The 26,209-nt window shown below is 49.2% G+C and overlaps 8 protein-coding genes across 8 annotated transcripts; 2 read left to right on the top strand and 6 right to left on the bottom strand.

Annotated features, from left to right (window-relative positions):
* Window positions 1-242: 242 nt before the first annotated feature.
* On the bottom strand, window positions 243-1,161 carry KY384_001307 (uncharacterized protein; the record flags this gene model as incomplete). The annotated part of the gene is made up of 2 exons (XM_044809838.1): window positions 243-370; window positions 420-1,161. The coding sequence occupies 2 exons, from the start codon at window positions 1,159-1,161 to the stop codon at window positions 243-245; spliced, it is 870 nt and encodes a 289-aa protein (XP_044672850.1).
* Window positions 1,162-1,354: 193 nt separating this feature from the next.
* Window positions 1,355-2,176, bottom strand: KY384_001306 (uncharacterized protein; the record flags this gene model as incomplete). The annotated part of the gene is made up of 1 exon (XM_044809837.1): window positions 1,355-2,176. The coding sequence occupies one exon, from the start codon at window positions 2,174-2,176 to the stop codon at window positions 1,355-1,357; it is 822 nt and encodes a 273-aa protein (XP_044672849.1).
* A 1,494-nt stretch (window positions 2,177-3,670) lies between these two features.
* KY384_001305 (uncharacterized protein) lies at window positions 3,671-4,993 on the bottom strand (the record flags this gene model as incomplete). Its single annotated transcript, XM_044809836.1, has 2 exons — window positions 3,671-4,548; window positions 4,939-4,993. 2 exons carry the CDS (start codon window positions 4,991-4,993, stop codon window positions 3,671-3,673), a joined length of 933 nt encoding a protein of 310 aa, XP_044672848.1.
* Window positions 4,994-5,598: 605 nt separating this feature from the next.
* Window positions 5,599-12,779, bottom strand: KY384_001304 (uncharacterized protein; the record flags this gene model as incomplete). Its single annotated transcript, XM_044809835.1, has 7 exons — window positions 5,599-6,668; window positions 6,720-6,897; window positions 6,946-7,227; window positions 7,537-7,681; window positions 8,690-11,091; window positions 11,550-12,195; window positions 12,340-12,779. The coding sequence occupies 7 exons, from the start codon at window positions 12,777-12,779 to the stop codon at window positions 5,599-5,601; spliced, it is 5,163 nt and encodes a 1,720-aa protein (XP_044672847.1).
* Window positions 12,780-14,136: 1,357 nt separating this feature from the next.
* On the top strand, window positions 14,137-15,495 carry KY384_001303 (uncharacterized protein; the record flags this gene model as incomplete). Its single annotated transcript, XM_044809834.1, has 1 exon — window positions 14,137-15,495. The coding sequence occupies one exon, from the start codon at window positions 14,137-14,139 to the stop codon at window positions 15,493-15,495; it is 1,359 nt and encodes a 452-aa protein (XP_044672846.1).
* Window positions 15,496-16,881: 1,386 nt separating this feature from the next.
* On the bottom strand, window positions 16,882-17,958 carry RPL23 (60S ribosomal protein L23; the record flags this gene model as incomplete). Its single annotated transcript, XM_044809833.1, has 6 exons — window positions 16,882-16,914; window positions 16,981-17,058; window positions 17,298-17,428; window positions 17,569-17,684; window positions 17,836-17,886; window positions 17,945-17,958. The coding sequence occupies 6 exons, from the start codon at window positions 17,956-17,958 to the stop codon at window positions 16,882-16,884; spliced, it is 423 nt and encodes a 140-aa protein (XP_044672845.1).
* Window positions 17,959-18,698: 740 nt separating this feature from the next.
* On the bottom strand, window positions 18,699-19,247 carry KY384_001301 (uncharacterized protein; the record flags this gene model as incomplete). Its single annotated transcript, XM_044809832.1, has 1 exon — window positions 18,699-19,247. The coding sequence occupies one exon, from the start codon at window positions 19,245-19,247 to the stop codon at window positions 18,699-18,701; it is 549 nt and encodes a 182-aa protein (XP_044672844.1).
* Window positions 19,248-23,174: 3,927 nt separating this feature from the next.
* Window positions 23,175-24,182, top strand: KY384_001300 (uncharacterized protein; the record flags this gene model as incomplete). The annotated part of the gene is made up of 2 exons (XM_044809831.1): window positions 23,175-23,438; window positions 23,496-24,182. The coding sequence occupies 2 exons, from the start codon at window positions 23,175-23,177 to the stop codon at window positions 24,180-24,182; spliced, it is 951 nt and encodes a 316-aa protein (XP_044672843.1).
* Between the last annotated feature and the right edge of the window lie 2,027 nt (window positions 24,183-26,209).

Here is a 26,209-nt window from a genome sequence, read left to right as displayed (position 1 = left end):
TGAACTGTTGGCTCAAACGAGAGTTTGTGATGTGATGCCGGATCCACACTTCGAGCCTCGGAGGGTCTAGCGTCACCTTGCCATAGCTGTTGCATGACTAAGAACGTTGAGTATATCCGCTTGTAGGTACTGTTAAGCTATGGTGATGTGTCACAATAGATCTCACTCCTCGTAGTACCACCTTTTCTTGCCTGTTTGAAAACTGGGACTCAGTCTCTCTCAGACTGAGTACTTACACTTAGTCAAACATCGTCTGGGATACATGTAGACCTCAAAGCTTCAGCTACTCGATCCATTTCGAGAATAGAAGGTTTGACTGATCCACATGCGGCGGCAAATGTGCACCAAGTCTCCCATTGAGCACGGTCCACTATCGAGCATTAGCAAGGAAAAGATTAAAAGCTTGACAGGGCACTCACATCCCAGATCTTGAACCTCTTTGATCTTCTGCTCAATTTGAAGTGGGCTGATCTTGCAGCCACAACCTGTGACGACATCGGACCGGAACGCGAGCTTTTGTTGAAGGTCCTCTTCCTTGAACTTTCCCCAGCAATTGACCCAAGATCCTTTCCGTTCGAACATAAACACATTGCCAGCATCCGGACAGCCAAGAATTTCCACTTGAATTTTCACTCTGAGCTGACGAGCGAAGAAAGATTGTCTCAGCACTTGGTCCAACCGCGTCATTGCGTGATACACCCAACATTGCCGCCAAACACCCGGGAAACGGAAGTGCATTTGCACAATCCAAAGATTCACGCAATCTCGAAGCGCATGTATGTTGCGTCTAAATACTGGAAAATGGGTATCCCAGAATCCCTTCCGCCATGATTGGAGCTTGATTCTTCGCACCAGGTGACTGACGTCATATGAAACCTGAGCACGAGGCTGGTCACGCTTGCCGATCAAGAAGTCAGAGATATCCGCCACGTGAAGGATAAAACAGTTTGACCCGAAGAATATGTGACGAGCTTCAGCTGCAAAGAGAGCATTGGATGCCTGAACCTCGAGGAGTGCCCTGCCGACGTGACACTCGAATGAGCTACATTTTGATTTGTCAGACTTTGAGCGGAAGCTGACATAGGGCGTGTTATAAAGTGCGAGCTTGTATATTTTGATTCGAAGTTCTGGCGGTAATGAAGCAAAGCTGGTAGGAGCCATACTGGCGTAGAGAGATGCTAGAGGCAAGGTTCTCAGAGTGTGGGTGTCGTTGAAGCTGGTGATCTTCAGTGAAGTGAATCAATACACTCAACACTTAGAACAACACTTGACCCACTTTAACTGTAACACCGAAGTGTCTTACTTGTCGGCACGCAACTCTGGGAAGACTCTTCAAGGTGCTAGCTCTGCTCATTCAAGACGTTTCCACCTGTCCTGGGGCATTAGTCGCCACATCGGCTGCAGGGGTCGACGCGTTCAACAATCGCTCTCCAGAACCATCAGCCCTCTTCAGTTCCAAGTCACCAAGCCAGAGATCCTTCGTGGCCCCAGTCTGATAATAAGCTGACACAACGACCTCCCTGAAATTACTTGGTTTGAACTCCTGGAATTCATCCACAGCTTTTCGGCCCGCCCATAGCACCATGTCAAGTACGTCCCTATATGTCAACAAAGCTGGTAGCTTAGTCCTCTGTGGGCCTAACCAGATACTTGTCGTTACGCCATTGACTGTCCTAGAGCTATCTGTTGCTACTTTTGTGGCTTTGTCGTGGAAAGCGACATTGAGTGTTAGCGCTGCGGGGCCTTCGAAGTAATTGCCGTAAGGCACTGGGCCTCCCTGGAATCTGTGCTTTACAGAGACTTTTGGCCGGTGGGAACCTGATGCATCGTACGCTTCCGTGGAAGAATTTGTGGCATTGAAAATTGGAATTTCAGTAATGTTTGAGGGATCGGCTGTTGCGTTGTTGGCCCCATGCTGTGGGTCGGAAAGTTCAAGGGAATCAAATCTGAGGAAACCGACAGTGTTGTGCTTGGGATAAGAACACTTGAATGTGCTTCTGACATACTGGCATTTCCGTGCGAAATTCTCGATACTACGATACAAGCTAGGTAAGAGGTTACCCGGTAGGATAGGAGTTCCAGGCTGGTTGCCCCAATATGACAGTATTGTAGGTCTGACGTTTAGGAAGCCCGCCGGTATTAAAGTCTGGAAATCTTTGGGCGCAGTCCGTGTCATGAGTTTAGGGCGCTGAGATAGATGCTGAAAGCGGGCAACAATCTCGTTCCGTATTCATGCTGGCAAGTCAAACTTGGGTCGAGTAAAGCAGAGTCGGTAGGAGTTGGTGACGTTTCGTTAGGCAATTGTTGAGCAGCTACCCAGCTGTAGCTGAGATGGAACACAAAGACAAGAGAGAAGATTCGCGGTAGCCGTGTGAATCTCATCGTCGGAAACGCGCGATTGAAACATTCATGAAGAAATTCTGGCATTAAATCTGAGTATATGGCTTCAGTAGACGTTCGACATGAGACAATACAACTCAGACTAGTTTCGCTTGTTGCGCCTCATGGCGGAGAGGTTAGAAATCATGTTTTGAATGCGCTGTTGGCTGTGCATTATAGGGTGAGACATCTCACTTCATTAAAACCTCCGCAATCGCAGTATCAAGTATACCCATCTCGGGATTTTGTAGCTAGCTGTGGATTTGTCGAGCATGAATGAAAATTGCAATAAGATTCGAATCAGATCAAGGCCGAGGTGAAAGTCATATTCAAGATTTTACAAAGGGAAAGGTCATAGGGCGTGACTTTTGACCAGGGGCATTTCATGGATCGAGACGCGTCCTTCAGCTAGTATCGAACCGAAGCCAGCCTTCTAGCAGAAATTGTCTCAAGGCTCTGTGTATTGTTGCGTGATGTTGGCCACACTCTCGAACATGGTCCAGAACGGTCCAAGTATTTTGCTTTGACGCTCGAAAGGGCTCGAGGAGTCCTTATGGGCTTCTCGATTAGACTATGTGTCCTTGGTCCGATGGGAGCATCGTCATGCTGAGGGTTGCTAAGATGTAGTTGGAATGAATATTTGCGTCTTTTCTTGAGACGGACTCTTTGCATGCTTGACGAGATCATGAGACCCCGGCTATTATAGTCGAAAGCCACGCTTGATAATTTGACATGCGATATGGCTTGCAAGCCTCAATCTAATGAGTCTTCTCCTTCTTCAAATCCAATGTTATTCGCCGCCTCTTTAAATGCATCAATCCAACCACACTCAGAACGCCTATTGTGATCAGATCAATCACATGAACAGCCCACCATATATGCTGTACACCAAGTGGACAAGTCGCATACTCGAATTTCCAACTCTGCGTTTCTTCGTCGAACCATCCACTCAGTAAGCCAGCGTTTCCTTCAAACTCCCCCATCATGCTCCTCACTGTGATCTCTCTTAGCCCAGGTACATTTTCGTGTCTCTTTCCGGACGTCCTATTCCAACGCTCTGCCACCCATCTTCTTTCCTGAGGTGTCTCAGCAGGCGGAAGATGATGGTACACGTCACAACCTTCATGATCATGACCAGTCAAGATCACCCCATTTCTACCCATTCCGCCAGCCGGCGCATCAATATTTCCACTTTTCCCATATATGCTTTCTAGTATGGTCTTTGACGCGTCATAGCTAAGATGATTCTGCTCTTTCACGCCACCACCATTCCCAGGATCATAGTACGAGATCATTGGCGAATCAACGCAGATGCCTTCGTCTTTGTGGAGGGGAGGTGGGTAAGGAGGATGGTAGCGGATGTGGTATCCTCGACTGGTGATGAGGCACCAATGGCGGAGTTGATGAAGCCGTAAGTCTGCGATTGTAGAGAGGGGGAAAGGACGGGCACGTCCATGTTCAGGGTGTTGAGGATGATAAGGCGAAGCTCGGGGTGATCACCTGTGGCAAACTTTGGAGACGAGAGGGTAAATATGGTGTCCCAATTCGCTTTGCCGTACATTTTCTCAAAGCGCGTGATGCGCTCTTCAGTCATGTCGCCGGCGTAGCCGATGTCGTGGTTCCCAACGACATTGATTATGCGGTGCTTCCAAGAGCTCTCTGATTCGAGTGTAGTTCTCCATTGCCCATTTGTAATTTCATCTTCAACACGTTGCCCATGGTTGAACACGCGGTCCCAATACCGATGCCCACGATGTGAGAATTCTTCGTCGGAAATCCATTGGCTGCCGATGAGATCACCTAGGACTACCACGTGGGTAGGTTCTAGGTATGTATGTAAGGTCCGATATATGTGAGCTAGATAATAGTCATTGCCAAACAGGTCTATCTTCTTTCGCAGAAGCCGCAGCAGGAGCGGTACGTCCAGCGCAAAGAAGCTTTTCAGCTCACTTTGTGCTGAATTGGGGCGCTCACGTGCAGACGCATGCTGGAGCTCTGGGTTGCCATAAATCCTCTTGAAGCGAGCGGAGAAGCCATCATGCTGCTCGGGGAGAGAAGAGTCGCCCTCGAGCTGAGGGTCTCCAAGAGCGAGTAGACGAAAGGGGGCGCGTTGGTTGGAGGACGTGGTGGGGAAGCCGCAGCCAAGGATGATTGGATACAGGTAAAGGACTGTGGTGGAAAATAATGCAATAGTACATAAAGTGATTGTGATTACATTGAAAGCACGATGCATAGCATCTCGCCCGCTAGACCCTATGATTGAAAGAATATACGATGAATGACGAAAAAGTCATCTGTATTCTAGGGTAATTTATGAGCACTAGTGCTGTTTTCAATACGCCTCCCACGCGACGCGTCCAACTATTCAGTGATCATATTCAATTCTTCACATAGACACATTCCGAAGTAAATTTTTGTCGCCCTGTCGACTAGGAGGCCAGTTTTCTACGACAGCAGTGAGGCATAGTCTCCGATAAAATCGTCAACGCTGAAGCGAATTTGCCAACGCTGCTGGATTGCATTGGACTGCGAAATGAACTCGCTAGTAGAGTTGTGTACCCCTAGGCGGCGTCGTGCTAAAGATGTAGAGGTAGTCAGAGGCAATTGAGGACATTGGGATGCATCTCTGGCCGAACAATTCATATCGACCACATGGGAAGAAACGGATCAAATGCGAGCCTACTTCTACGCCCCAGACTGCAAAGACAGATTCTCAACGTCGAGCATCAATCCATTTCGCAGAGTCTCCTTACACTTACGGGATTCGCTTCTTTGAATACAGTCACTTGTCGTGTCGTGGCTACCTAGGCGCTCTGGGGATGGAGTTCTGCCATGGCCAGGTCAATCGCCACTTGCATCGTCCATTCGCAAGAAGGCCACGAACTGACTCTGTGATAGATCTTGAAGAAGTCTTGATCAGGTCGGGCCATGTGATATCTCAGTCCAGCAAGATTTTATGCCTTTCAAACTCTGAATGAGGAAGCGAAACCCTCGTCATAGGGATAGGTTCTTGCCCCCTATAAAGGCTTTCTATAGGCTGCATCCTGAAGATTCCCAGCTCAACGAACGGGTTCAAAGTTTTAAGGCTTTTCCATTTGGTTCATATTCGCACTACTCGAAACGAAGGACTGCCGCGCCATGGAAGTTGAGTTCTTGAATTCCGTGCACCTATGGTGGCAAGCCTACAATACGAAAAGAATGGTAAAGTCATTGAATGGATCAACAAAGGTGCTCATTCTTAAAAATCCTGCAAGCCTCCTTGAAATTGTACTTATCCCTCCCTTTCCCGAGCTTGTTCAAGTCGTAGAATGGGGTCTTAGGAAACCCTCTCCACTGGTTCGCCTGCTTTTTCTTCACCTGCTTCCCCACTTCATTCCCAAAACACATCTTGCACGTGAGATCATGCAGATTCATCCCGCCAGCGACCAAACCCGACACAGCCGCTTTGAAATCCCCACACCTTGGATCTTCCCCGATTTCCCAATACCGTTCCTTTCTCTCACCGGCAGGCCAATGATTTCCGAACTGGCAGTGCGTCAAGAACATCGTGACCGGGTTCGTATGATCGTGGTTAAAACTCGTTTGGCAGGCTTCACCGCGCCCCAGACCGGCGTCAGGATGTAAGAACATCAAAGCGCCTTCCTCTGTCCAGCCTTTCCAATCCTGGATGGCGATTGCGTCGAAGAAGGCCAGCGTTTCGTTCCCGACGACATCACCTTCGTTGCCGCAGACACAAGGAAGAACTTTATCGCGGTTTCTTTTCTCGAAGAAGTTGTCCGGTGCCATGGGCGACATGCATATTTCGAGTCCGTTGTGTGTGATCCTGCGGAGCTCGTCAGGAAGCATATCAGCCATGTTGATTGGGCCATCTTCAGAGAAGTGATAGCGTTGCGATTTCCAGGCGTTCCAGGATTGGGTCTGGAAATCTTGCAGGGTGAATCCCAATTGCTCCAGCTTTTCCCAGTCTTGTAACTCGACTTCTGCGGTCTTTCGGTCGTCTTTCCAGCATTGGTTTTGGCAGATCACGCCCACTTCGGGCGAGAAGCGTGATTTCTCGATCCTTTCCCAGCCAGAAGGGTCCAGGGGCTTGTGCGTACAATGGATGTGGCATTGCCCAACATGCCATCCGGAAAGTAGCGTCTGCCATACGAGAGTGTCTCTGAAGATATCATGGACCGAGTTGGGGCAAGTATATTTGAGGAGGGCTTGCTGTGCAGAGGTCAATTCGAAGAACTCTCCAGCTGCTACGATCTGCGCAAATCTTGTCATTCCAGAGTCGTCGAGGCTCCCTTGAGTGTGTCAGTGCTTGCATTGCACCCTAAGATTTGCTCCACGCTTACCGTCATCATGAGTTCCCCAGCCCTCAAAGAGCATGAAAAAAGAATGCTCAAGACGCGTCAATAATGTCTTGATACCATTGTTTAACTTCTCCTGGAGAAACAAGAAGATTTGATGCTTGTCGCTGCCAGCCCGTCCGAAGCTCCGAAAGATCTCACCCTCGAGCCCTGCGCCAAACCCCTTCAAAAGTCATCAGTCGCGGCTTTTGATCAAAACAGTCTAACATACTAAGGCCTCCAACTCCACTACCACAGAACTGATTGGCTGCACTAGTCTTCTAGTCGCGTCCACTGGCCTTCCAGTCATGTCTTGGACATGATTAACGATACCAGGTGTGGCATAGTCAATAGCCCCGCTAGCAGCCGACAGACCCATGTACATGATGTACTTTGTCCAGGCGGAGTATTGCTTGCACGCCAAACCTCCATTTAGGGTAGGCAGCCATTCGAACGAGCTTCTCACTGTTGGCTCTCGGACACTTATGATCTCGGATAGGGCACTTGTGGCATTCTGGCAGGCATGAGTATCTGGATGAAAGTGGGTCTTTCAAAGTACGTGTGTATATATCTTTATAGTGTTTCGACGTTCACTTGTATTCAATGGTCTGGTAAAAGAGGATATCTGATTCATTCTATATTGATTCTATCGTTCATGTGCATTGATTGATCTAAGATCAATGCCCATGAAATGTGAATCATCACCGGTACCATCTTAAAACACATGAGAGAGAGAGCTTGTGAAAGACAGAGATATCGACAAACAGCAGAGATGCTTCGAAAGCAAAAATAATCAAAGGAAGACGGCAAGGAAAGAACTCACGTGCAACGCAGCCACCACATCAAACACATTCCGCATCGTCACGACCACGAACCAGATCTTTCGGGTCAAGTCCTTATTCTCATCATCCCTCCTCTCAAGCCCACCCGACGCTCGAGCAACAACAGCGTTATATGTCTCATCGCAACTCGGCAAGTAGCAACTCCCATTGATCCTGCATTCGATCGGATCGAACCCAACACTAGCGTTATAAGCCAAGCCGATCACGTCCAGGATGACACCCTCAAAATATGACGACGTCCTCTGGTACCGCGAGCTTGCTTTGTCGATGCCAGCCTCTTGTTGATGATACCACTCGCTTATGCCTGATGCCACCCGATTTTCAGCGGTGAGCTCGAAGTATGGGTCACCTTTGCAGGTCTTTGGCACTATCGTTGTGTTCTTGATATGGGGGGTGGCGAGGATGTTGAGTTTGTCGAGTTGAGGGAAGGAGGTAAGGTCGAGTTTGCAGAGGTAGGAAGAGCCGAGGCGGCGAGGAAGGAGATCGTGGAGGCTGTAGAGGAGGGGCGTGTAGTGGTAGGGTGTGAAGAGATTGATGTGTAGATGGACGGGGCGTGGAAGAGGATCGTAATTAGGAGGGCGACGACTAGTGAGAAGTGCATCTTGGCCTTTGCTGAGTTGTCAGTGGAAGAGGGTCTTAATTAGCAACTCGTAGACTGTGGACCGAAAGAGAAAGGCGAAGAGTGAAGAGCGGGGGGCAAGAAAACGATCAGCGGTTGAATAGACTATTGGAAGAATGGAATAGGGAAGAAAGAAAGAAGAGGAGCAGGTTTTTTGCGTTTATATATTTAAGAGTCCAGAAATTCAATCTCATTTTGCGAATGGCTTGTGCGGTGGGTCTTGCTGCCGGCGGGAACCTACACCAAAAGCCTTGATATCTACCACCTCATATCGTCGGCCCTATTGTAACCTGTCAGTTTCCACGAGATTGTAACAACTTCGTAGGCTAGCGAACGACCTGCAGTATCAAAACTTCTATGCCAATGACTCGCAGCTTTGCCAAAATTCTGCCCTGGTAGTGCAAAGATTGTATTCCCCTTCCAAGTCTTTTTGATAGTGAACAATAGTTCTTTCAGGGCTTAGGCCATTGCTTCTTTGGTCAGGTCTTCGTATTATACTACGTATGATGTTTCACTGATTCACCTCTTGTCTGATCATGCTCAAGGCTTGCTCCTCGAATCTCTTCGTTGGTTCTTGAATTTCGTCTTCTGATTCAGATGTTTCACGGCTTAATGTTTCATGATTTCTCCTTGATTTGTCAAACTTCGCTCTTGAACCATCAGACGATATTATCACACTTGCAAAGACTTCACCTTCTTCGCAATTGCAGTCATCGCTTGATAGAGCATTTAATATGTGAATTTTGCAGATTTCATGTATTGCCAGCTTCAATGTAGCTTCATGGCGGGTTCTTCCTCCGGTTGCCGTCCATGAATCTATCAAAGGCCAAAGTGTCTTACATTCCTCTCCATTTGGGAAGATTTTTTCTTCTGCAGGTTCTGATACGCCGCCAGGCTTGGACATGCAATTCAATTCTATTCTTTCCCATCTGTTTTGCCCGGAAGGATCAAAAGCTGCGATAAGTCTCGGAAACTCGGGAATGCCGCGGAAAACTATTTGAAGCTCACACATCGCCTCGGGAAGAACACGAAATGCCACAGTAGGCTCCTGGAACCAATACTCGACACCTTTGCCTTTGTAGCTAGGCTGTGCCCCTTGTCTCAGTAAGAGCTTGGTCATGTCATAAATTTCTTTGAAGGGAATCCTTGCACCGTCTGGCATGACTAATTGCGCGCCTTCTACGATCCCGTCGTCTTCATAGGGGGATTGATGACAAACGTCTTTAATCTCGTTCATAAACAGCATCCATGACTTCCAAAAGCACCATTGGTACTTTTTCACAGATTGACGATCCAGAACATGCCTTAGTTGCATCATTGGGTGGGCCCCTACGTTCAAAAGGAGCCCCACAAGTGTCAGGCGCTCTAGACAATTGCCTCTCGAAGCGAAGAAAGAGTGATGGCTAGGCTCTTCACTCGAAGAACTTATACAATGTAGCAAGTAGGACTCGACGATAGCGTTCATTTGATGTTCGCCATTGACATGGCACAGAGCTTGACTATACGATTTCTGTCGCAACAAGTGATTCATTTGCTGACGATAGTGGAGAGAGTCGATCTTAGTATCTGAAGAAAAGTCCAAGATGAGATTTGGTACGGCTTCTAAATCAGCGTGAAGCGACTGTTCAACCTGTGCGAGATCTACGTTTCGCCATGTAAGATCATCATCCGTTGGAATATCGAGAACGTCGCACACGTATCGAGTCATGCCACTCCGCGCGGCCATGGCGACAATATCGACGAGAGTACCCCCTGGGCCGTCGAGCACATATGCCAAGGGATTATATCTTTCGCAATGAGCGTCAAAATTCTTCGGCAGGGTCACCAGTTTCGGCATAAATTTGTGAGATTGCAATGACTGCATCAGCTGCGATTGAGCGCTATGCCGCAATATTTCCACCCTTGTGATGTGCGATATGGCTGCCTCTAGCAGTTCATAATGGGGCAGTAATCTTTGTTTGCTAGAACAGAGTAGTCTTTGGCTTCCTAAGACAAATGTTCCTGACCTTTGTGAGAGATGGTTCAGCTGCGAGAGTATGCCCCTTGCGATCGATAGCCTCAATTCGGCTTCTTCACCTGCAACTTCTCTTAGTGACTTCGTCAAAGCATTGTGCAGCAAAAAATCCTTGGCGGACTTATGGAAAAGGCGGACTTTCTGCAGTAAAACAGGGTTTTGATCACCCATGTCACCATAGATTCTGTCAACGCCCTGAGCTGGCGCTATGTCTAGAAAGTCTCGCGTATGCGACATCAGCTGTGTTTTCAAACGATGGCAGGAGAGAACAAGACTTCCATCTTCCACCTTGCCTAATTGCAATGGTGTATCACCACATGCGCGTTGTTCTGATATGAAGAACAATCTGTACAGGTCTAACGTTGTTTCATTTGCAAATTCAGCTTCGTGAAATATAAGGAAGAGAAATCTCACGGCATCTCGTTGGTATGCAGGTCCGATCTTGCTAATCGTGTGATGATAGAGTCGTTCAATACCACTGGGAAGCAGCTCAATATCGCGCTTAAGCTCATCTAGATCCACCAGATCCTCTAGACCAGCCTTTAGTTTCCGAACCACGATCACAGCCCAAAGAAAGACACCCTCCGCTCGTTCCACCACCACATGAAGCAAATCGATGGCTCTACGCTTTTCAGGGGTACCCCACGACCATTGCTTCTCGATAATTGGATCAAGCCGAGACTTAGCGTAGTTCTGTATACTTTTGAATGTCAAATCTTGTAACTTGAGGGTTGGGCCCCCCTTGAAAGCGTCTTCAAATGCTTTGAAGGGTCTGCTAGACAGACAAAGCTTTACATTGGCTCGGTCGGAAAGCCGACCTATTAATTCAAGCACGGCAGTGTACGAGCCATCAAATTCATCTAGACCATCGACGAAGATACAGATTGAGGCGGGCATCAAAGCCTGAGACAATAGAGTTTCAAGAAAAGCCAAAAGACGCTTTTCCGTCCACGCGTACAATGGTCCGCTCTGCCATAGCAATCAGCAAGTTGGCTCTCGGACAAATACGCCGGTTTGAACATTTTATCGAGAAATTGGCAATTAAATGTACAAGACAACCAGTATTGTTTGACTTTACTGCCGCGAATGGGAAAGGAAAGTCGCACCCTCCATAATTGAAACAAAACGGAGATAGTGGGATGATAAAGCACCCATCCAAAGAGATTAACCTGCCACTGGGGTCATCATCAAGAGTATTGAAAGAGAGGTACAGAGCTTTGGATAGAGATGCCCAACGCGTTGAAAAGGACAGTGCGGGTGTGACATAGGGGATTCAAGAGGTTTTATATCAACATTCATCGTATCACGCAGTGCAAAAGTGTTTATTTTGTGTTGAAAAAAAGGTATTGAGATTGGCCTACCTTAAGGGAGGTAATAAAGGTTGGACGTTCGGTCAGCATTTGAAGTATGAGCGATCGAAGTAGCCCCTCAATACACTTTTGCAGCTGGACACCAGCATTCCAGAAGAAGAAGCTCGGCGTCAAAAGTTGATTGCCCCCACTCCACTGTTCGAGATGCGCCTTGGTCATGCCACTATCACAGATGAAGTGCATCAACGTTGATTTGCCGGAGCCTGCCTTCCCATTGATCCAGTAGACGTGTTTGCCATGCTTAAGCCAGCCGACCAAACTGTCCCATGTCGGCTGTCGCTGAATCGTCTCAGAAGTGTCAGGAGACGGTCTTGGCAATTGTGACGTGTCGTCAAATATCCATTGATAACTATCCTCAATGCCATCAAACTCTCGTTCAACCTGCTCCTGCCGGGCAAAGATCTCTGGATAGAATAAACTATCTCTGATCTCTTGAAAGTGACGGTCGTCTACTTGATGTTGCTCGAGATGATCAAAACGTAAATCGGAATGTTGACGGGTCTGCTCGTGCTCCACACTTATGAGTGCTGCAAGAGATGTCTCTCCGCGTGCAAGACTTATGATAATGCGCTGGAGATCTGCACTCAATTGGGTGAAGTCTTGCCGGGCCAGCACGGCCTCAGCGTCAAGACGTATGCTGAATGATACGGATATGTCAGCCCGTATCCACGCAGAACTTTATCCAAGGCAGATGTATGCACAGAGCAACAAGATTGAAATTTGACGCCTTCCAGAAAGATGACGGACTGGTTCATGGCCGATCACGGCATCGAAGACTTACTTCAAACGGTTCAGTAAGGAAGACTCTAGCAGGCTTTTCCAACTCTCCAGTTTCTCTTGCATCCTCAAGATTTCCCGACGCTTCCATGAAGCACGAATGAACTTCTTCGCAGTTTTGAGTGACGACTTCCGAGTTTTTGGGCGTAGCTTCGACACCTCCTGACGTAATTTGCCTGAGCAGTCTTCGCATTTGAGAGCGATCTGCCTCATTTCTTTTTCTTCCTTGGACAACGCGGCAACCTCGCCCGCGTCCATGTCTGGCAAAGAACTTTTGAGCGACTCGGTGAGCGTATCTAGGTGGGAGAGCTTGATTTCCACGTCGTCAAAATCGCGTGAGGAGCCATGCTCGTACAAGCCATGGCAGGTTTTTGCAGCTTTAATACCAAAATCTATCAGCTGTACGACTGATGCGGCCAGACTTATGCCAGTGAAAGGATCCATGATGATGAGAGAAGTTCAGAAACATGATTGCAATCGCAAGAGATGGTTATTCGGGGTCCATCAACCCCTCATTTCAGCATTCTCTAGCTACCTGCACGATATCTTGCGACATCCCATTGGTGAGATTGAGACCCTTCAGGCCTATGAGCTTTGATAATTTATGTATGACGGGCACCTTTGATTGAACCCGATTTCGTCTGGAACTCGTCTCGTGCATGAGGCAAGAAATAAGGCAATGTTGCAGGGATGCCCGTTGCGCGGGAATGCCCGGTCGAGTTGTGATCAAAACTCGTGTCCGACTTTTGGTGTCAAGTCGCTGCGGGAGTCAGACACGAGTTTTGCTCACAACCTTCAGGTGATGGGGGTGTATAATTGAAGGAATATGAGGGACGGGGCGGAAAAACGTATTTCCGAATTTCGATTCCCTCGCCAATTTTGGTTAACCTTGACACAATCAACGATGTTGACGGCTGATATCTAGCGTCCTGACCAACAGTCTCAAACCGGCTGAGTTCTCCACCCCGAGGCAGGATTTCGATGAGAGATGCGACTAGCGGAGACAATGGAGATGGAAGGATGCTGCATGTTAGGCTTTTGGCCGGACATGAAGATTTCACGAAGGACACTGAAGTATCTCGTATGCGTTGCTCGCGGACCATCTGACCAGGTGTGAATGCGTCCGAAGTGTGAGAACACTTGGTTCTAGGATTCATCCACCATTGAAACGATGATTCTTGGTTTGTTTCAGCACACAAGTCGATCTGCCCTCCAGCTGTTCAGATCCACCCAACTTTCCACGGTGGGAAAGCTTAATTGAGACTTTCCAGACGCTGGCAGGATTCCGCAGGATTTTGGGGGCGGCAAGGTGAATCCTTCGGCCTTCAGCCCCACTGCCTAGCGCGCCGCCGGCGCAATAAGAGCCAACGCGTTCCTCCTCCGAATATAGCTGGCGACCATCCTACCGCAATTCCTTGATTCCTGACAGAACCTGAGGTACACCGGTGGGATCATGACCGTTGAAACGATGTTCAGGCCTAAGGGTGGTCTAAATTCGGACAACGATGAAATGCTGCTGACCGAACAAGATCGTAGGGGGCATTCAGTCAGTTTAGGGAAGCCTAGGGCTAGTACGCTTTGCTCTTGGAAAGACTATCTCGCTATACTTGGATGTCTTACGGCCTTTACTGTCGCAGCTGTGATTGTTTACATGCCAAGATATGCAGTATATTGGGGCCAGACTAGACAATTCATCTGGGTTGGACTCTGCCTAACATTGATGGCCTGGTGTACCCAACTACCACTGAGACGCTTGTTTCTCGTGACCTCAACAAACACCCAAGCGTCCACTCTGCAATCCATGGATGCGATCCTACGGTCTGATCCGACGGCGGACCGAGCGGATTGGCGCATCCGCATCATTTTGGCCGTCATGCTAGGCTTAAGCCCAGCATTGAGTGCCGCATACAAGAGTCTTGGTGGAGGAGAAAGTCGCTATACTCGACAAGACGTAGCTGCTCAAATTGGCATGACCGGTCCTCCAGGAACTCAGAATCTTGGCTATGGACTCTCCCAATTCATCAATGCTACCCTACCCTGGTACAAAGACCCCGGTTTTCCAGATCGCGTGTACGGCTTCAATTTGCATGTCGTGAACGAAAATACTTCAGCTATGCTCGATGGTCCGATGCCAGCTTATGTTGAGGACATACAAGCCGCATTGAGGATCGAGCAATCTAAGCGAATTACTGCAGATGTAGCTGCTATTGTCTGTGAGAGGACTGATCACTTCGTAGGAGACGATGATTACTATGACGAGCTTTTCAATCCTGATAACACGCTGTCAACGGGCGACATGTGGGTTCGAGAGTCCGATTGGCATGTAGCAATGGTCTTCCCAAATTCAAGTGACAATACGAACATCATCGTCGGTAATTACAACAGTACGATTAATGAAAAATTCAGCTCCCATCTAAAGCAGTACACATTATCAAAGCGAAACTACACAGGATCCTGGCACATCACCAAAAACTCCGTCGAGCTCACGTACGCAGGACCCAAAGCCGGCATACTTGATGAGCGCGGCCTTTTATCCAACAACTTTCGCTCTTTTACTGATCTTTACAAAGTAGTATTCGCAGAGTACGATTGGCGGTACCTCTCCGCTGCTAGATCTCCAGCCACTAATACTGATGACGGCGACAAGTATACAAAATTTATCAAGAGCGACTCGACTTTCCTCGCCGCCATGGTATGGTCGCGCTTAGTTGCTGTCGACGGACCGGAGGTCTGGTCGCCTGGTACCTCCAGCGGGATCTACGGCGACGACGGCTGGCCCGAACTTCGCTACAATACTACAGTCGCGGAAGCAACAATCTCTACAACCATCAAGCCCAGTTGGGGCATTGGCATCGTTCTTGGCATTAACCCGGCCCTACTTCTCTTTGCACTTCTCTGCCGCGTGTTGTTCTGGTCGCGGTCGCCTATTGGAGATAAGTTTGGCTTGGTATCGATCCTGGCGAGCGTGGAGCAGCAGAGTCTTGGTCTACTGCAGGGAGCTGGTCTGTCCGGGAGACTCAAAAGACTAGTATTTGCTGGGTTCCGGCCGGAAACACAAGGCAATCGCGAAGAGTCGTGGGGCAGCGGCAATATTGTTACGGTCCTGGGAACTAAACAGCTACGGAGTGGAGCGATCCAGAAAGGAACGACTTATAGCTAGTCAATCGCACTAGAAGATGGATCAATCAATATATGATCAGATTGAACCAACGATGGGTTCGAGTGCAGAGCAACCAGCCTACATCACATTGATGTTACCTGCCAAAATTTCTGTGCTATCAGAAGCCACATCGTTGGATGACAAGTCCGCAAACAAGCGTTTCAAGTTCCACAACAAACCATTCGGACCAATGAGGTCTGCAATCTGTCGCGAAGCACGACCTTGGCAATTTTCTATCTATTCGATGGCCAATCGTAGAGTCTCTTCCTTTGGATGTAAGCACTGGAAGTATGCGAACAACCCAGCAAGCAACCTGAAAATCCTCTTACATCAACACCTTTTGATGAGAGTTTTCGTCAGAACCACTCACCATCGGAGCACCAGATGGTGTACTAGTCTGCTTGACCGTACCGCGTTTATTGCGACATGCACACACGATTTCTTTCCCCGGTGCAGAACCATAGTGCTTACAGTGCCGCGTTCCCTGGGGCCAACTTGCGAAAATGAGAACTCCATTCCTCGAAGCTTCACAGACGAAATCGGGAATATCGTAACCCAGCTCGCACTTCAGAGCAGGGGTGTCCATGATCAGTGCTTCTTTGACGTCGAAAACCTCGCACCTCCACCGTCATCTCCAGCTGATAGAACGGGGTTCCTTGTAACATAGTTGTTGGCTGCTGACACAGCCACTGGCCATTCCAAAATCATGATGACTTCCCCCCCCCAATATTCATACACGTATTTCTCCGAGATTCATATTGAAGCGCTTGCCCGTCGCCGTAATTATACATTTACAGAAATGAGAGAGATATCCCCCACCCTCAGCCCCATCATGGTGAAAACTTCGCAACCGAGAATTCTCATTTATGGTATTGATGAATGCGGACCTTATGCTACCGATGTCCACACTTACTTTGATGGGGTTGGAAGGGGAGGAGGTGCAAGGCGAGAAGATCTGGACAGGCTAATTGGAGGTACTTCGCCCATGGCTTTTTGTGCGATGGAAGTGTTGTGTAAGAAAGGGAGGGAGGGACACAGGACGGGGGACGGGTTACCCGGGAGGGGGGAATGGAAACGATAGGGCATGGGGGAGATGGGCAAGGGCAAGCTGAGAAAGAAGGGAATGGGCTCGAGTTTGGGGTCGGGTTTGGGGTCGGGGCTGGAGGTGTGTGTATGGAGATTTGAAGACGGCTCCGAAAACGTCAAGCGTTCAACAGTGGTGGTGGATGTGAGATTCTTGAGTCTTGAGTCTTTTAGTGCAGTGTATCTACTACACTTCTACCTGTGCATACCGTGCCGAAGCATGTGTAGCACCTCTATACTTCAGCATGCCACATCTCCTTTCCCCCTTTCATACGTTCCCATTCTCTACTTATGCACAGCTCTTCACATCACCACACCCGAATTACTAGCAATTCTCTGTATCGCGGTCATTAGCTATGTGATTCTTCTACTGCAGATGGAGGGTGGGGGTGGTGCACGTACGGGCCACAGCTCCGCTGCCTCCTTCCCCACGGGCCCCGTAATGGCAGAGCCTTTCATTTCGCCTTTGGGATTCACGATCTGTGTGTCACCGGACATCAGCCGCTCTGTCCGTATTAATACTAATTACCCCCCTGTATACACTATCTCTTTGACCCTCTGCTCATGTCCCTATATCCCTGCTCTTGTTCAAAACCGCAATCTCCCCATTTCGATGCTCTTCCCGCTTCTTTCTCTTCGCGTGGTCTCTTGTCGCAGCCGCCACACCCAAAGCGCCCATAGAAGGTAGAAAGGGAGACATATTGGAGGGTAGCACTCACCACACCAGCATTATCCTCAAAATATAGATACACCCCATCAGCTCTTCTCCACGGCTTGCTCTGCCTGACCACGACACCGGGGTGCACTTTCTTGCGGAGTTCTGGTTTGCCTTTCTTCACTGTGCACATAACTATCACCCAGGGCACGTCAGCATGCTTCTTTCCTCTTGACATGCGGAGCAGGAGTTTTGAGGGTAGACAATGTGTTGATAGTCGGATGTGGATCGGTGGGAGATCTGGTAGGGGAAGATTCTAAAGGAGGAGGATGTACCCATATCACCCACACCTGCAGCTGGGAGACGGTTCAACCGGGCGCCGATGCCCTTCACGCTGATGATGTAGAGATTTCGTGCGCCGGAGTTGTCTGCGCAGTTGATTACCGCTCCGCTAGAAACCCGGGTGTCAGCTTATTCGTTGACCTTGCGGACAGATTGTGGTGAGATGAGAGAGGTAGGCGGGGCGTAAGAGGAGATAGTGGTCATCGTAGAGGAGGAAGAGGAGGAGAAGGAGGAGTGGGGGGAGGAGGAGGAAATCGTACACAGGCAATCCCAGGGTCATTTTCAATTTGTTGCCAGAGGCACCACCGCGTCTGCAATTCAGCACTGTCAGCTTGCTCCATCGGACATGGAGGGAGAAGGAAAGCGCACCCTCGTTTCGACATCTTGCACACTCGTCGATCGCTGTTCTCTAGTCTGAGGAAGAAAAGTTGGGCAAAGGACCTTAGAGGATGGAGATGCTTGGCGCCCGAATGTGGGCTGTTAGCGACCTACGCTAGGTTCCGGAAGAGGTTTAGGCAGGATGCCACGCTAGTCATACAAGGGGAAAGGTGCGAGATGTGACAGTTTTCACCTCACCTCGTAACAATCAAACCCTCAATCTCGCATGTATTTATGGGAAAGGGTCTAAGAGGGCTACAGAAGGTCGCAAATCGATCATTGAGTCATTGTGGGTTACTTTGACCCCGCGTTCGCCAAGATCTTGCTCTGGAGGGTGGAGGGTGCCCTCTGTCTGCCCTACGGGTCAGAGGTTGGACCACAGCGAGATGGCTGTCTACAATGGATCGTTGCAAGACCTTCTTGAGGCTCATATATGCTTATGATGGCATATGCTACTCAGTATGCTATCGTGTACTCATGACATCACCATCATCCACGCTGCATCACGCACCGCTCGTCTGGCGAACGCGCATCCCTCATACACGACAAAATGAAACTGCAGTACAGCCTGCAGGACTTACCACCAGAGCCTGCCACGTAACGCCAGCGCCAACAATGTATGGCGAATAGAAATGGTAAGTAATTGAAGAGAAAAGTCACCGATGCTGTATGGCCTTGTCAGCAATGCTCAAGCCTGCGCCGATAGCGGAACTTACACTGCATAACCACCACAGTTGGCACAACCTTAGACAGCAGACTTGCGCTGCTCGCCGCTCGCTTCAGAACCGCAGCAGTGCCAAAAGACGTCCTCATCGGCGTCCGACACGTCAGGTGAGTCGAGTCGCGGCGGTGCGGGTGCTGGCGGTGGTCTTTCCGCCCATCTCCGCTCTATCGCATCGACCTTATCAGTGTCGTCGTCGACCAGTGGGACTATCCTGAAGCCTCCATGCCTTGGCACTCGCTGCCTGCGGCGTGGTGAATCGGGCGGTGTCTGAGGTAAGCAGGCGTCGGCGGGTTTTTGTTGTCGTTCTTCCCGCCTTTCTGCGTCTGCACTTGATCCCGCCGATAATTTACTGCTGTTCGATCGTTGTCGTTTAGTTGCCGCATTTTCTGGAAAAAGAACGAAGTCGGCGATGGGCGCCGGCGTGGTGGTGGCAGCGGCAGCGGCCTTTTTGCGCGATTTTGCTTTCGCGTCAGCGATGTGCTTGAGGGCTGCTTTGCGCAGTGCCTCGAATTTCTCGTCGGGTTGTTTGTCACGCGCGGTACACGACTTGGATGGTGGCAGTGAGGACATGGTGGTGGGATGGAGAGCAAGCAATGCAAAGGCAGCAGAAATCAAAAAAGACCGAGGATGGACTTTGTTATCACATTGGAGATGAATAGAAGTCTTTACCACCGTGGTTGGGGATGGTGGTGGTAGTGGGTGGTTGGAAGGGAAAGGGTGGGAAGTTGGGGGAAACAGAAGGAGGAGGGAAGAAGAGTTGAGGGCAAAAAAACGGGGGGCCTGCCCGAGTTTTGGTTTTTTTCGCAATCCGGTTTAGCGCTGCGTCATCCGGCCAATCAGCTCGGCAAATCGCCCACTAGCGCCTTTTCAGGGCAGTGTTCGAGTCACGCTATCGGAGTGATCGCCCGCATCCCACCACTCGCCCACCGATCAGTGCCATACATGAGCAAACGAGCGCAGATGTCCTTCAAGAACTGGGCAGTCAGCCATTTCATCGGTTGGGGAAACCTTAGGTGGTTTGGTAACTTTGCCTCTCGATTTAGCGCAGGATCCTTCGGTCCTCCAGCCTTACCGTACTGACCGAGCTTACAGCGTCTTGAACCCGCTGCATTTCAATGTTATTGTTATATGGAGTTTACATGTTCTACAGATATCATGCCAGACTATTTATGGTTATCGCGGTCATCAGGTACTGCTCATCGTCGGCCCAACGTCATGACCACGATAGCCTTGCTCGGACCGCCACCCGTCAAGAGGCGGCGAAGTGTAACGCTTCTTCAGCCACTGCACGCCCACTCACTTCAGCCTCTACAGCATGTCCCACCAAATTCGCATTGTACAACAAAGTATGACATCGTCAGCATCCGCGACAATTCCGTCTGTCAGAAGACCGCCGCAGGACGGGGACCGTTTCATCAATTTCATTGCACAATACTAACTCATCTTCTAAGAGTACTTGAGACCATATCAACATACTTCCATGACCTGTTCTATTAATTTTCGATTGTTGTCGATGAGTAATTGATGGCGTTCACACAATGACAGATGTCATCCAGTGGTCGCCAAGCCAAACCCTGCCTAATTTCTTGGCGTTGCGTGGAAACACTGCTTCCTGGTCAAGCTCGACGAGATCTGTATCAACCATGTCGTGGCTTGTGTGAAATACATGAGCGCCTCTTGCGCTGTCGCTGCTCATCCCCGGTCGACTTTATCGCAAGCCTCTGCAACACTGTGTGATAGGTGCTGCCCCAGTCTGCTTTGCGTCAACATCCCTACATTGATTGCATGTCTTCGCAAGCGAGTGGTCAAGTCTAGACCCGCTTGGATTGCTACTTAGTATTACTGGTGTCTAGCGACCTTGTTGTACCGATACCTCGCAACGCTGATTCACACCCTCCGAATTCCGTGACGATGTGCCCGAGCGTCCATACGGCACTGACTCGATTGAACAGACCACTCCATCCATGCTTTCGGATGCGTAGTCTCCATTTTTTAAGGGAGGGCTATCATGATATGGGCTCTTTTGGAGAAAGCGAGCATGTGCTCGGTGCCCTGGGATGTCATATGCGCGAACGGGGTGAAGGAGGGAGTTGGAAGACGCCACATTTGAGCGGGCATTCGTATGTTGCCCCATCTATGGCGCAATGTGATAGTCACTGTCGGATGTTGCGATTATGAGAAAAAATCATGATGTTCATGAATCGATGTTGCGAAACGAGAAAGAAGTCATGGTGTTCATGAAGTGACATTGCGCTGCGACAAAGAAGTCATGATGTTCATGAAGCAAACTCTTATGTAGGGCGATCAGCGAGCGCCACTGATCGTTGCCGCAAAGAAATTCTGGAAATAATATTATCATTCTTCTGGTCCAGGGCCAGAAGTCGAGTGACGCCCGAAAGAGCCCGCAGTTTGTAATAGTGGAGAAATGTGTGGGAGGTTATGGGTATTACCCCCTGCATCCCCTAATTCGATACCAGAAATTAAAAGATTCCTGATCGAAAATGGATTTCAGCCACCGTCTGCCGCCGAGCTCACAATTGTGTGCGCTGTAGGAAAAGGAAAAGGGGTAAAGGGCTGCGGCCATAGCCCCTGATACTGTGTGTTCCCCTGTCCGATGCGAGAAGTCGGGATTTACTTAAAGGGGAACAGAGTTCAGCCAATGCTGTCAAAGGTGTCACTCAGGAAAGCTACCATATGCCACTGAAGTCAAAACTTGGGTGGTGTTGCAGGGAAGGGGGAAAGGGTCACTACCTCTTCCCTGATTCAATGTGAGAAGGCGAGAGATGGTCAAAGAATGACAGCATGCGACCACGCTCTGCCACTAAAATCACAAGAACAAGACGTGCCGAAGAGAGACTGGGCGTATGCTGGAGAAAGCGTCGAAACGATAGTGTGTGCATTTCCCTTCGTTGAATCAGCAATGATCGTTTAACACCAACGACGACCTGAGTCAGCGCATTGCGCCTACATAGCTCATAGAAAGTACATCAACCGCTACTCAAGGAATCAAGATGTCAACGCGAAAGCGTCTCACGCTACAAAAACATAGATGCTCTTGTGAAGGCGATTAGTCAGCATTTTAATTTGGTGAGCTTACCCAACAATACAATGCTGAAAACCGGGAATCAGTGCATTCGGCTAAGCGCAATGCCGAATTTCTCCACACTGGGGTAAAGGTCAATCGATGGTAGACTTGAGGAATGATTCGGAGGGGCTTAGTAGACAATTATTGTTGCAGAAGACGAAGAGTCGATGGTAGAAGTCTGGCAATGATCGATGGAGTTAGAGCAAGCGGTGAGAATCTAACACAGATACGACGGTGGAAGTCGGAAACGAGTGTATTGGGATTAGCGGCACAGCGGCGGTGGCAGATCGGCCTCCTCCAATGGTAATATTCAATTCGACTCGTCCCGTAGTCGACGGAAGAGGTTCAGAAATGATTGATCGGGCTTAGTCGGGCTGTCGAGATGGACGAATCATGGTGATAGCTGTCTTCTAGTCTGTCCCAGCTCCGACGCAAAACGATTGTCAGTTCCAGTATGTGTCTACTGCAAAGGGCGGAGAAATGACTTTGGCGTTCCGCCGAATCGTTGGCAGACTTAGTAATCTTGGGGCGGTCTCTAGAAGTCTAGAATCTACCACTAAAAGGCGAGGCAATTGATTCTACCCTACAAGGACGTGAGACGATGGTAGCAATCGGAAAATGATGGATTAAGTTTAGTGAAGACTTCATATGTCTTTTCAGGCTGTCAGCGTCTGTTCGGGGGCTGTACGGCTCTGTCCGCAATTCGACGGGAGAAGGACGTCAAATCCAGGATGGGACTAGTGGCTAGCATGGGAGCAGCCCGGGCCATTCACAGGCGACGAAAATAATTCAACTGAACAGGGATATGAGTCGAACTTGAAAATGATCGAAGAGGTCTAGCGGAGAAGTTTACAGACGTCTTTCAGGCCTGTTCAGGTCTGTCAAAAGTTCGACGGAGAAAGATCGTGAATTCCAGGAAAAGCCTAGCGTGCTGGCGCAGAGGAACGATTGGTCGGTCGAAATGGCTTTAATTTCTCTTTCAAATGTTATCCATATATTCTCAGCCCTCCGACTGAGCTCCTCTCGCCTTCAATGCAGGCTCACAAATGACAGCCAAGCAAACTGAACTATCCACATTGACTCTGCGATTGCCAAGTCAACGCTCGGCCACATCAAGTTTCGCGTCTTGTACGTGTATGTTGGATACGCGTCCGTCGCAAGCTCACGGCTAGCTACCTCAGACTGGAAGCATTCCTGTTCTTTCAAATACTATAGTTTAAAGGCCGACTCTTCAATCCGAGTCCACGCAGAATTTTGTGTTCCAGAAATTGGCTGCGCATTGTCTGCTCTGATGACAAGGCTGCGAATGACTTGCTTGACTGGTCCCTGAAGGTTTCGGTGCTCAACATCCGATATCAACGTAGTCTCTTGTCTTCTAGACAGGTCTATGGTCAGTGTTGTGTCTTTGCAACATGGCTGACCCTCTCAGCGTTGTTGCGGCTTTATTTGCCACAATATCAGTCGCTCAGCAGGCATTTCAATTGGTCGCCAGCCAGCGGTTCAGTTCCTTGGAAAGAAGCTACGGATCGTTCGTAGCTTTGTTCGTTTCGACTTTCCTGCGAAACACAGCAGGTCAGTACGAGAGAATTGAAAGAATCGTCATTCGTGGCAGAGACGAAGACGCTTTAGCTTTCAGACAGGCAGTCACAGATGAATGTAATATGACTGCCGTTGCAGTAAGGCATCATTAATTCGTTTGAAACCTGCTCGATTTAGCTAATGGATTCGTTTAGGGGGCTATCATTGCCCAAGTGGCAATCACCGCCCTCTCGTTGCCTGACCTAAGCTCCACACACTGGGTCGCTCGAGCGTTCTTTCTCTTCGCCATCGCTGCTGGTTGCTTGTCGGTATACTTTTGCTGCGTCCTCCAAAGAACTATTGGAAAGCTTTACCGCGCGCAACTGATCAGAACATGGCTTAGCCTTCCACCTAAGGCCACCCAAGGTCCCGCCACTCCACCGAGAGCATCTCTAGCTGCAGTTTTCATCCTCTCAGCACCCTTCACTATGATGAAGGCTTCTATCTTCGCGTTCCTGATCGGACTTGCCATCTACCAGGGTTTCACGTGGACACGAGGGCTAGACACTGACGCGGGCCGATATGATAGCCGCAATGTTTTTATCACCTTCATTGTGGGGACAGGGAGTGCTATCGGCTTCTTTCTCTTCACGTTCTCTTCGAAGATCATTGAGAATCTTCTCCAAATCGGGATCATTGAGACTCTTCTCCCAGATGATATGGCCACACCAGATGACGCTGCTGAGCTTGAGGACTGGGAGCACCGGAGACTGGGCCTGCAAGACAACATGCCAGCTGGTGGATTGGCGGCTGCTCTTGAAGCATCAGCGCGGGCTCATATCCAATGCGCAGAGGCTGATCGAAGACTGGCTTCTGCTTACGCGAGAACTCCGAACGTCTGAGCCTTCTTGTAAGGACGAAGTGTTCATCTGCCTGTGAACCTGTCTCTTTATACACATGCTTCATGATGATGATTCGTTTCTGAAGCCTTATCTATACGAAGAGTTGCAGCTACCCAGTTATCATCCGAACTCGTGGCATCTTATCGCAGATACTGTGGCCAGATCTTACCATAATTTCTACCACCAAGGGCGAGCGAAGCCATATTGACAAGAAAGGCCAGAAGCATCATCCCAGGTATTTCGCCCTCCCTCATAGCGTTACGGGTAGCGTATTGGAAGTGATACTTTTTGAGCACTTAAAAGTTTTCTGCACATTCCATACCAGAGGCATCGAATGAAGAGTCCGCTCCCGATCCGCCAACGAGATCTATAGACTTGTCAACAGGGCATAAACACAAAAGGAGAATTCAGGACTACCACGATCGCCACAATAAGGCTCTCTCTAATCACATTTTCAACGCACGATCCACAAAGTATCTGTCGAGACCAAGACTGATCTTCACGGTGTCATCTGGAGTCATCGCATCGAGTATCTCTGGAAGAGAATCTTGTACCGTTGGGAAATTCCAGTTTCCATAGACACAATCCTGAATGCAGTACTGTGTCCATGGATACAGTACTGCAGCCGATTCGACGCAAAGATCGAACAATTGCCGATGGGGTTTAGTGCTGAATAATCAATCCTTCGCGCGTTTCACATGGAAGTGAATGCCAACTCGCCAATTCTCGACTTCCTCAATCCTCTTCACTAGGAGCCTCAAGTAATATTTGAAGACGTCAAAGACAAGGACGCTGAATCCATCATACGCTCTAGCTTGCGCAATCACATTACAACTTCTAGCAACCCCCTTCGCGTTCCTAACCTCAAAGTCTTCAAATATCCTTGGTCCCTTAGAGATCTCGACATGAGATTTTGTTTGGACATTTCCTCCTGAGTAGCCGACTAATATTAGCGTTCATATTCATCGACCATTAGTATCAACTCCGCGGAAACTTATCACATGCAACGACCGCCCTCTCACACTCCCCAGCACCAGTCCTATCACAAATCAACCTCGCAGACCCGGCCAAACCTCCAGCAACAAATCCGTGGCTCTTCGTACAGGCATCAAGGCTACCCTCAACCCGCCCCCACAGCCCCACCAGCGAATAGCTACCCGCTACCCCATCCTAATCAGTCGCATCAGGAGTACGTATCGTCTCCTTTTCTCCTCCCTCGCTCCTCCTTCCCCCTCCTTTATCTCTTTATCCCGCTTTCTCTCCCCACGCTACATTAAAAGTCAATACCTCAACGTATCTTCTGCATTCCAAGTCAAATCACCACCCTTTTACTCTCACTCTTCCCCCGATTCTCCCATCAGCTCACCCCCCTTTAACAGGCAACGAGCAACCCAGCTCCAAGCATACCACAACAGGAACCACAACAACTTCCATGAACGTAATCGCGGGAGCAAGAAGGCCGGGTTTAAGGGCATGATGAGGCTGATCTGGAAGTGTGGGTGCTTTGGGGGGATGTCGCTGGTGCTGTCGCTTAGAATTTTGTGAGATGGAGGGGTGGAGAGGATGAGGCAGGGAGGGGAAAGGGGGAAAGGAGGGGAAAGGGAGTTGCTCTTCCAGGTTGTGAATCGCGATGAGGGAAGAGAAAGGAGAAAGGATAAAGGAAGGAATTTGTTTTAGAGGAGTTTGTGGTGCGGTAGTTGGGACGTATCTTGCACGTGTACGTGCGTGGTTTTTGTGCAGCTTTCCTCTTGGGAGGTGGATCAAGCTACGTGAGAGAGAAAGGGTTGTGCTGAAGGGGTTGTGCTGTGCGCTTTGTTTTATATAGCCTTTGTGCATAGGTGTCCGGGGGGGCGTTGTCTTGCGAAGGATGAAGAGGGTTGGTCGCCAGGATCAAGGGGTTGACTTTGTGCGATTCAATAGCTTTGACTTTACCATCATTCAATGAGTTGAGTGATTGGTAAAGATCGATATGGCTTGATTATCTTGTGGCCTCACAGCAGAGTATTCCTTGCGAATGCCAATGCTTT

This window comes from Bacidia gigantensis, assembly GCF_019456465.1.
Source record: "Bacidia gigantensis strain McMullin 20006 chromosome Unknown contig_132, whole genome shotgun sequence".
Classification (NCBI taxonomy): Eukaryota; Fungi; Ascomycota; class Lecanoromycetes; order Lecanorales; family Ramalinaceae; genus Bacidia; species Bacidia gigantensis.
This window is presented reverse-complemented; position numbering and strand designations above follow the sequence as displayed.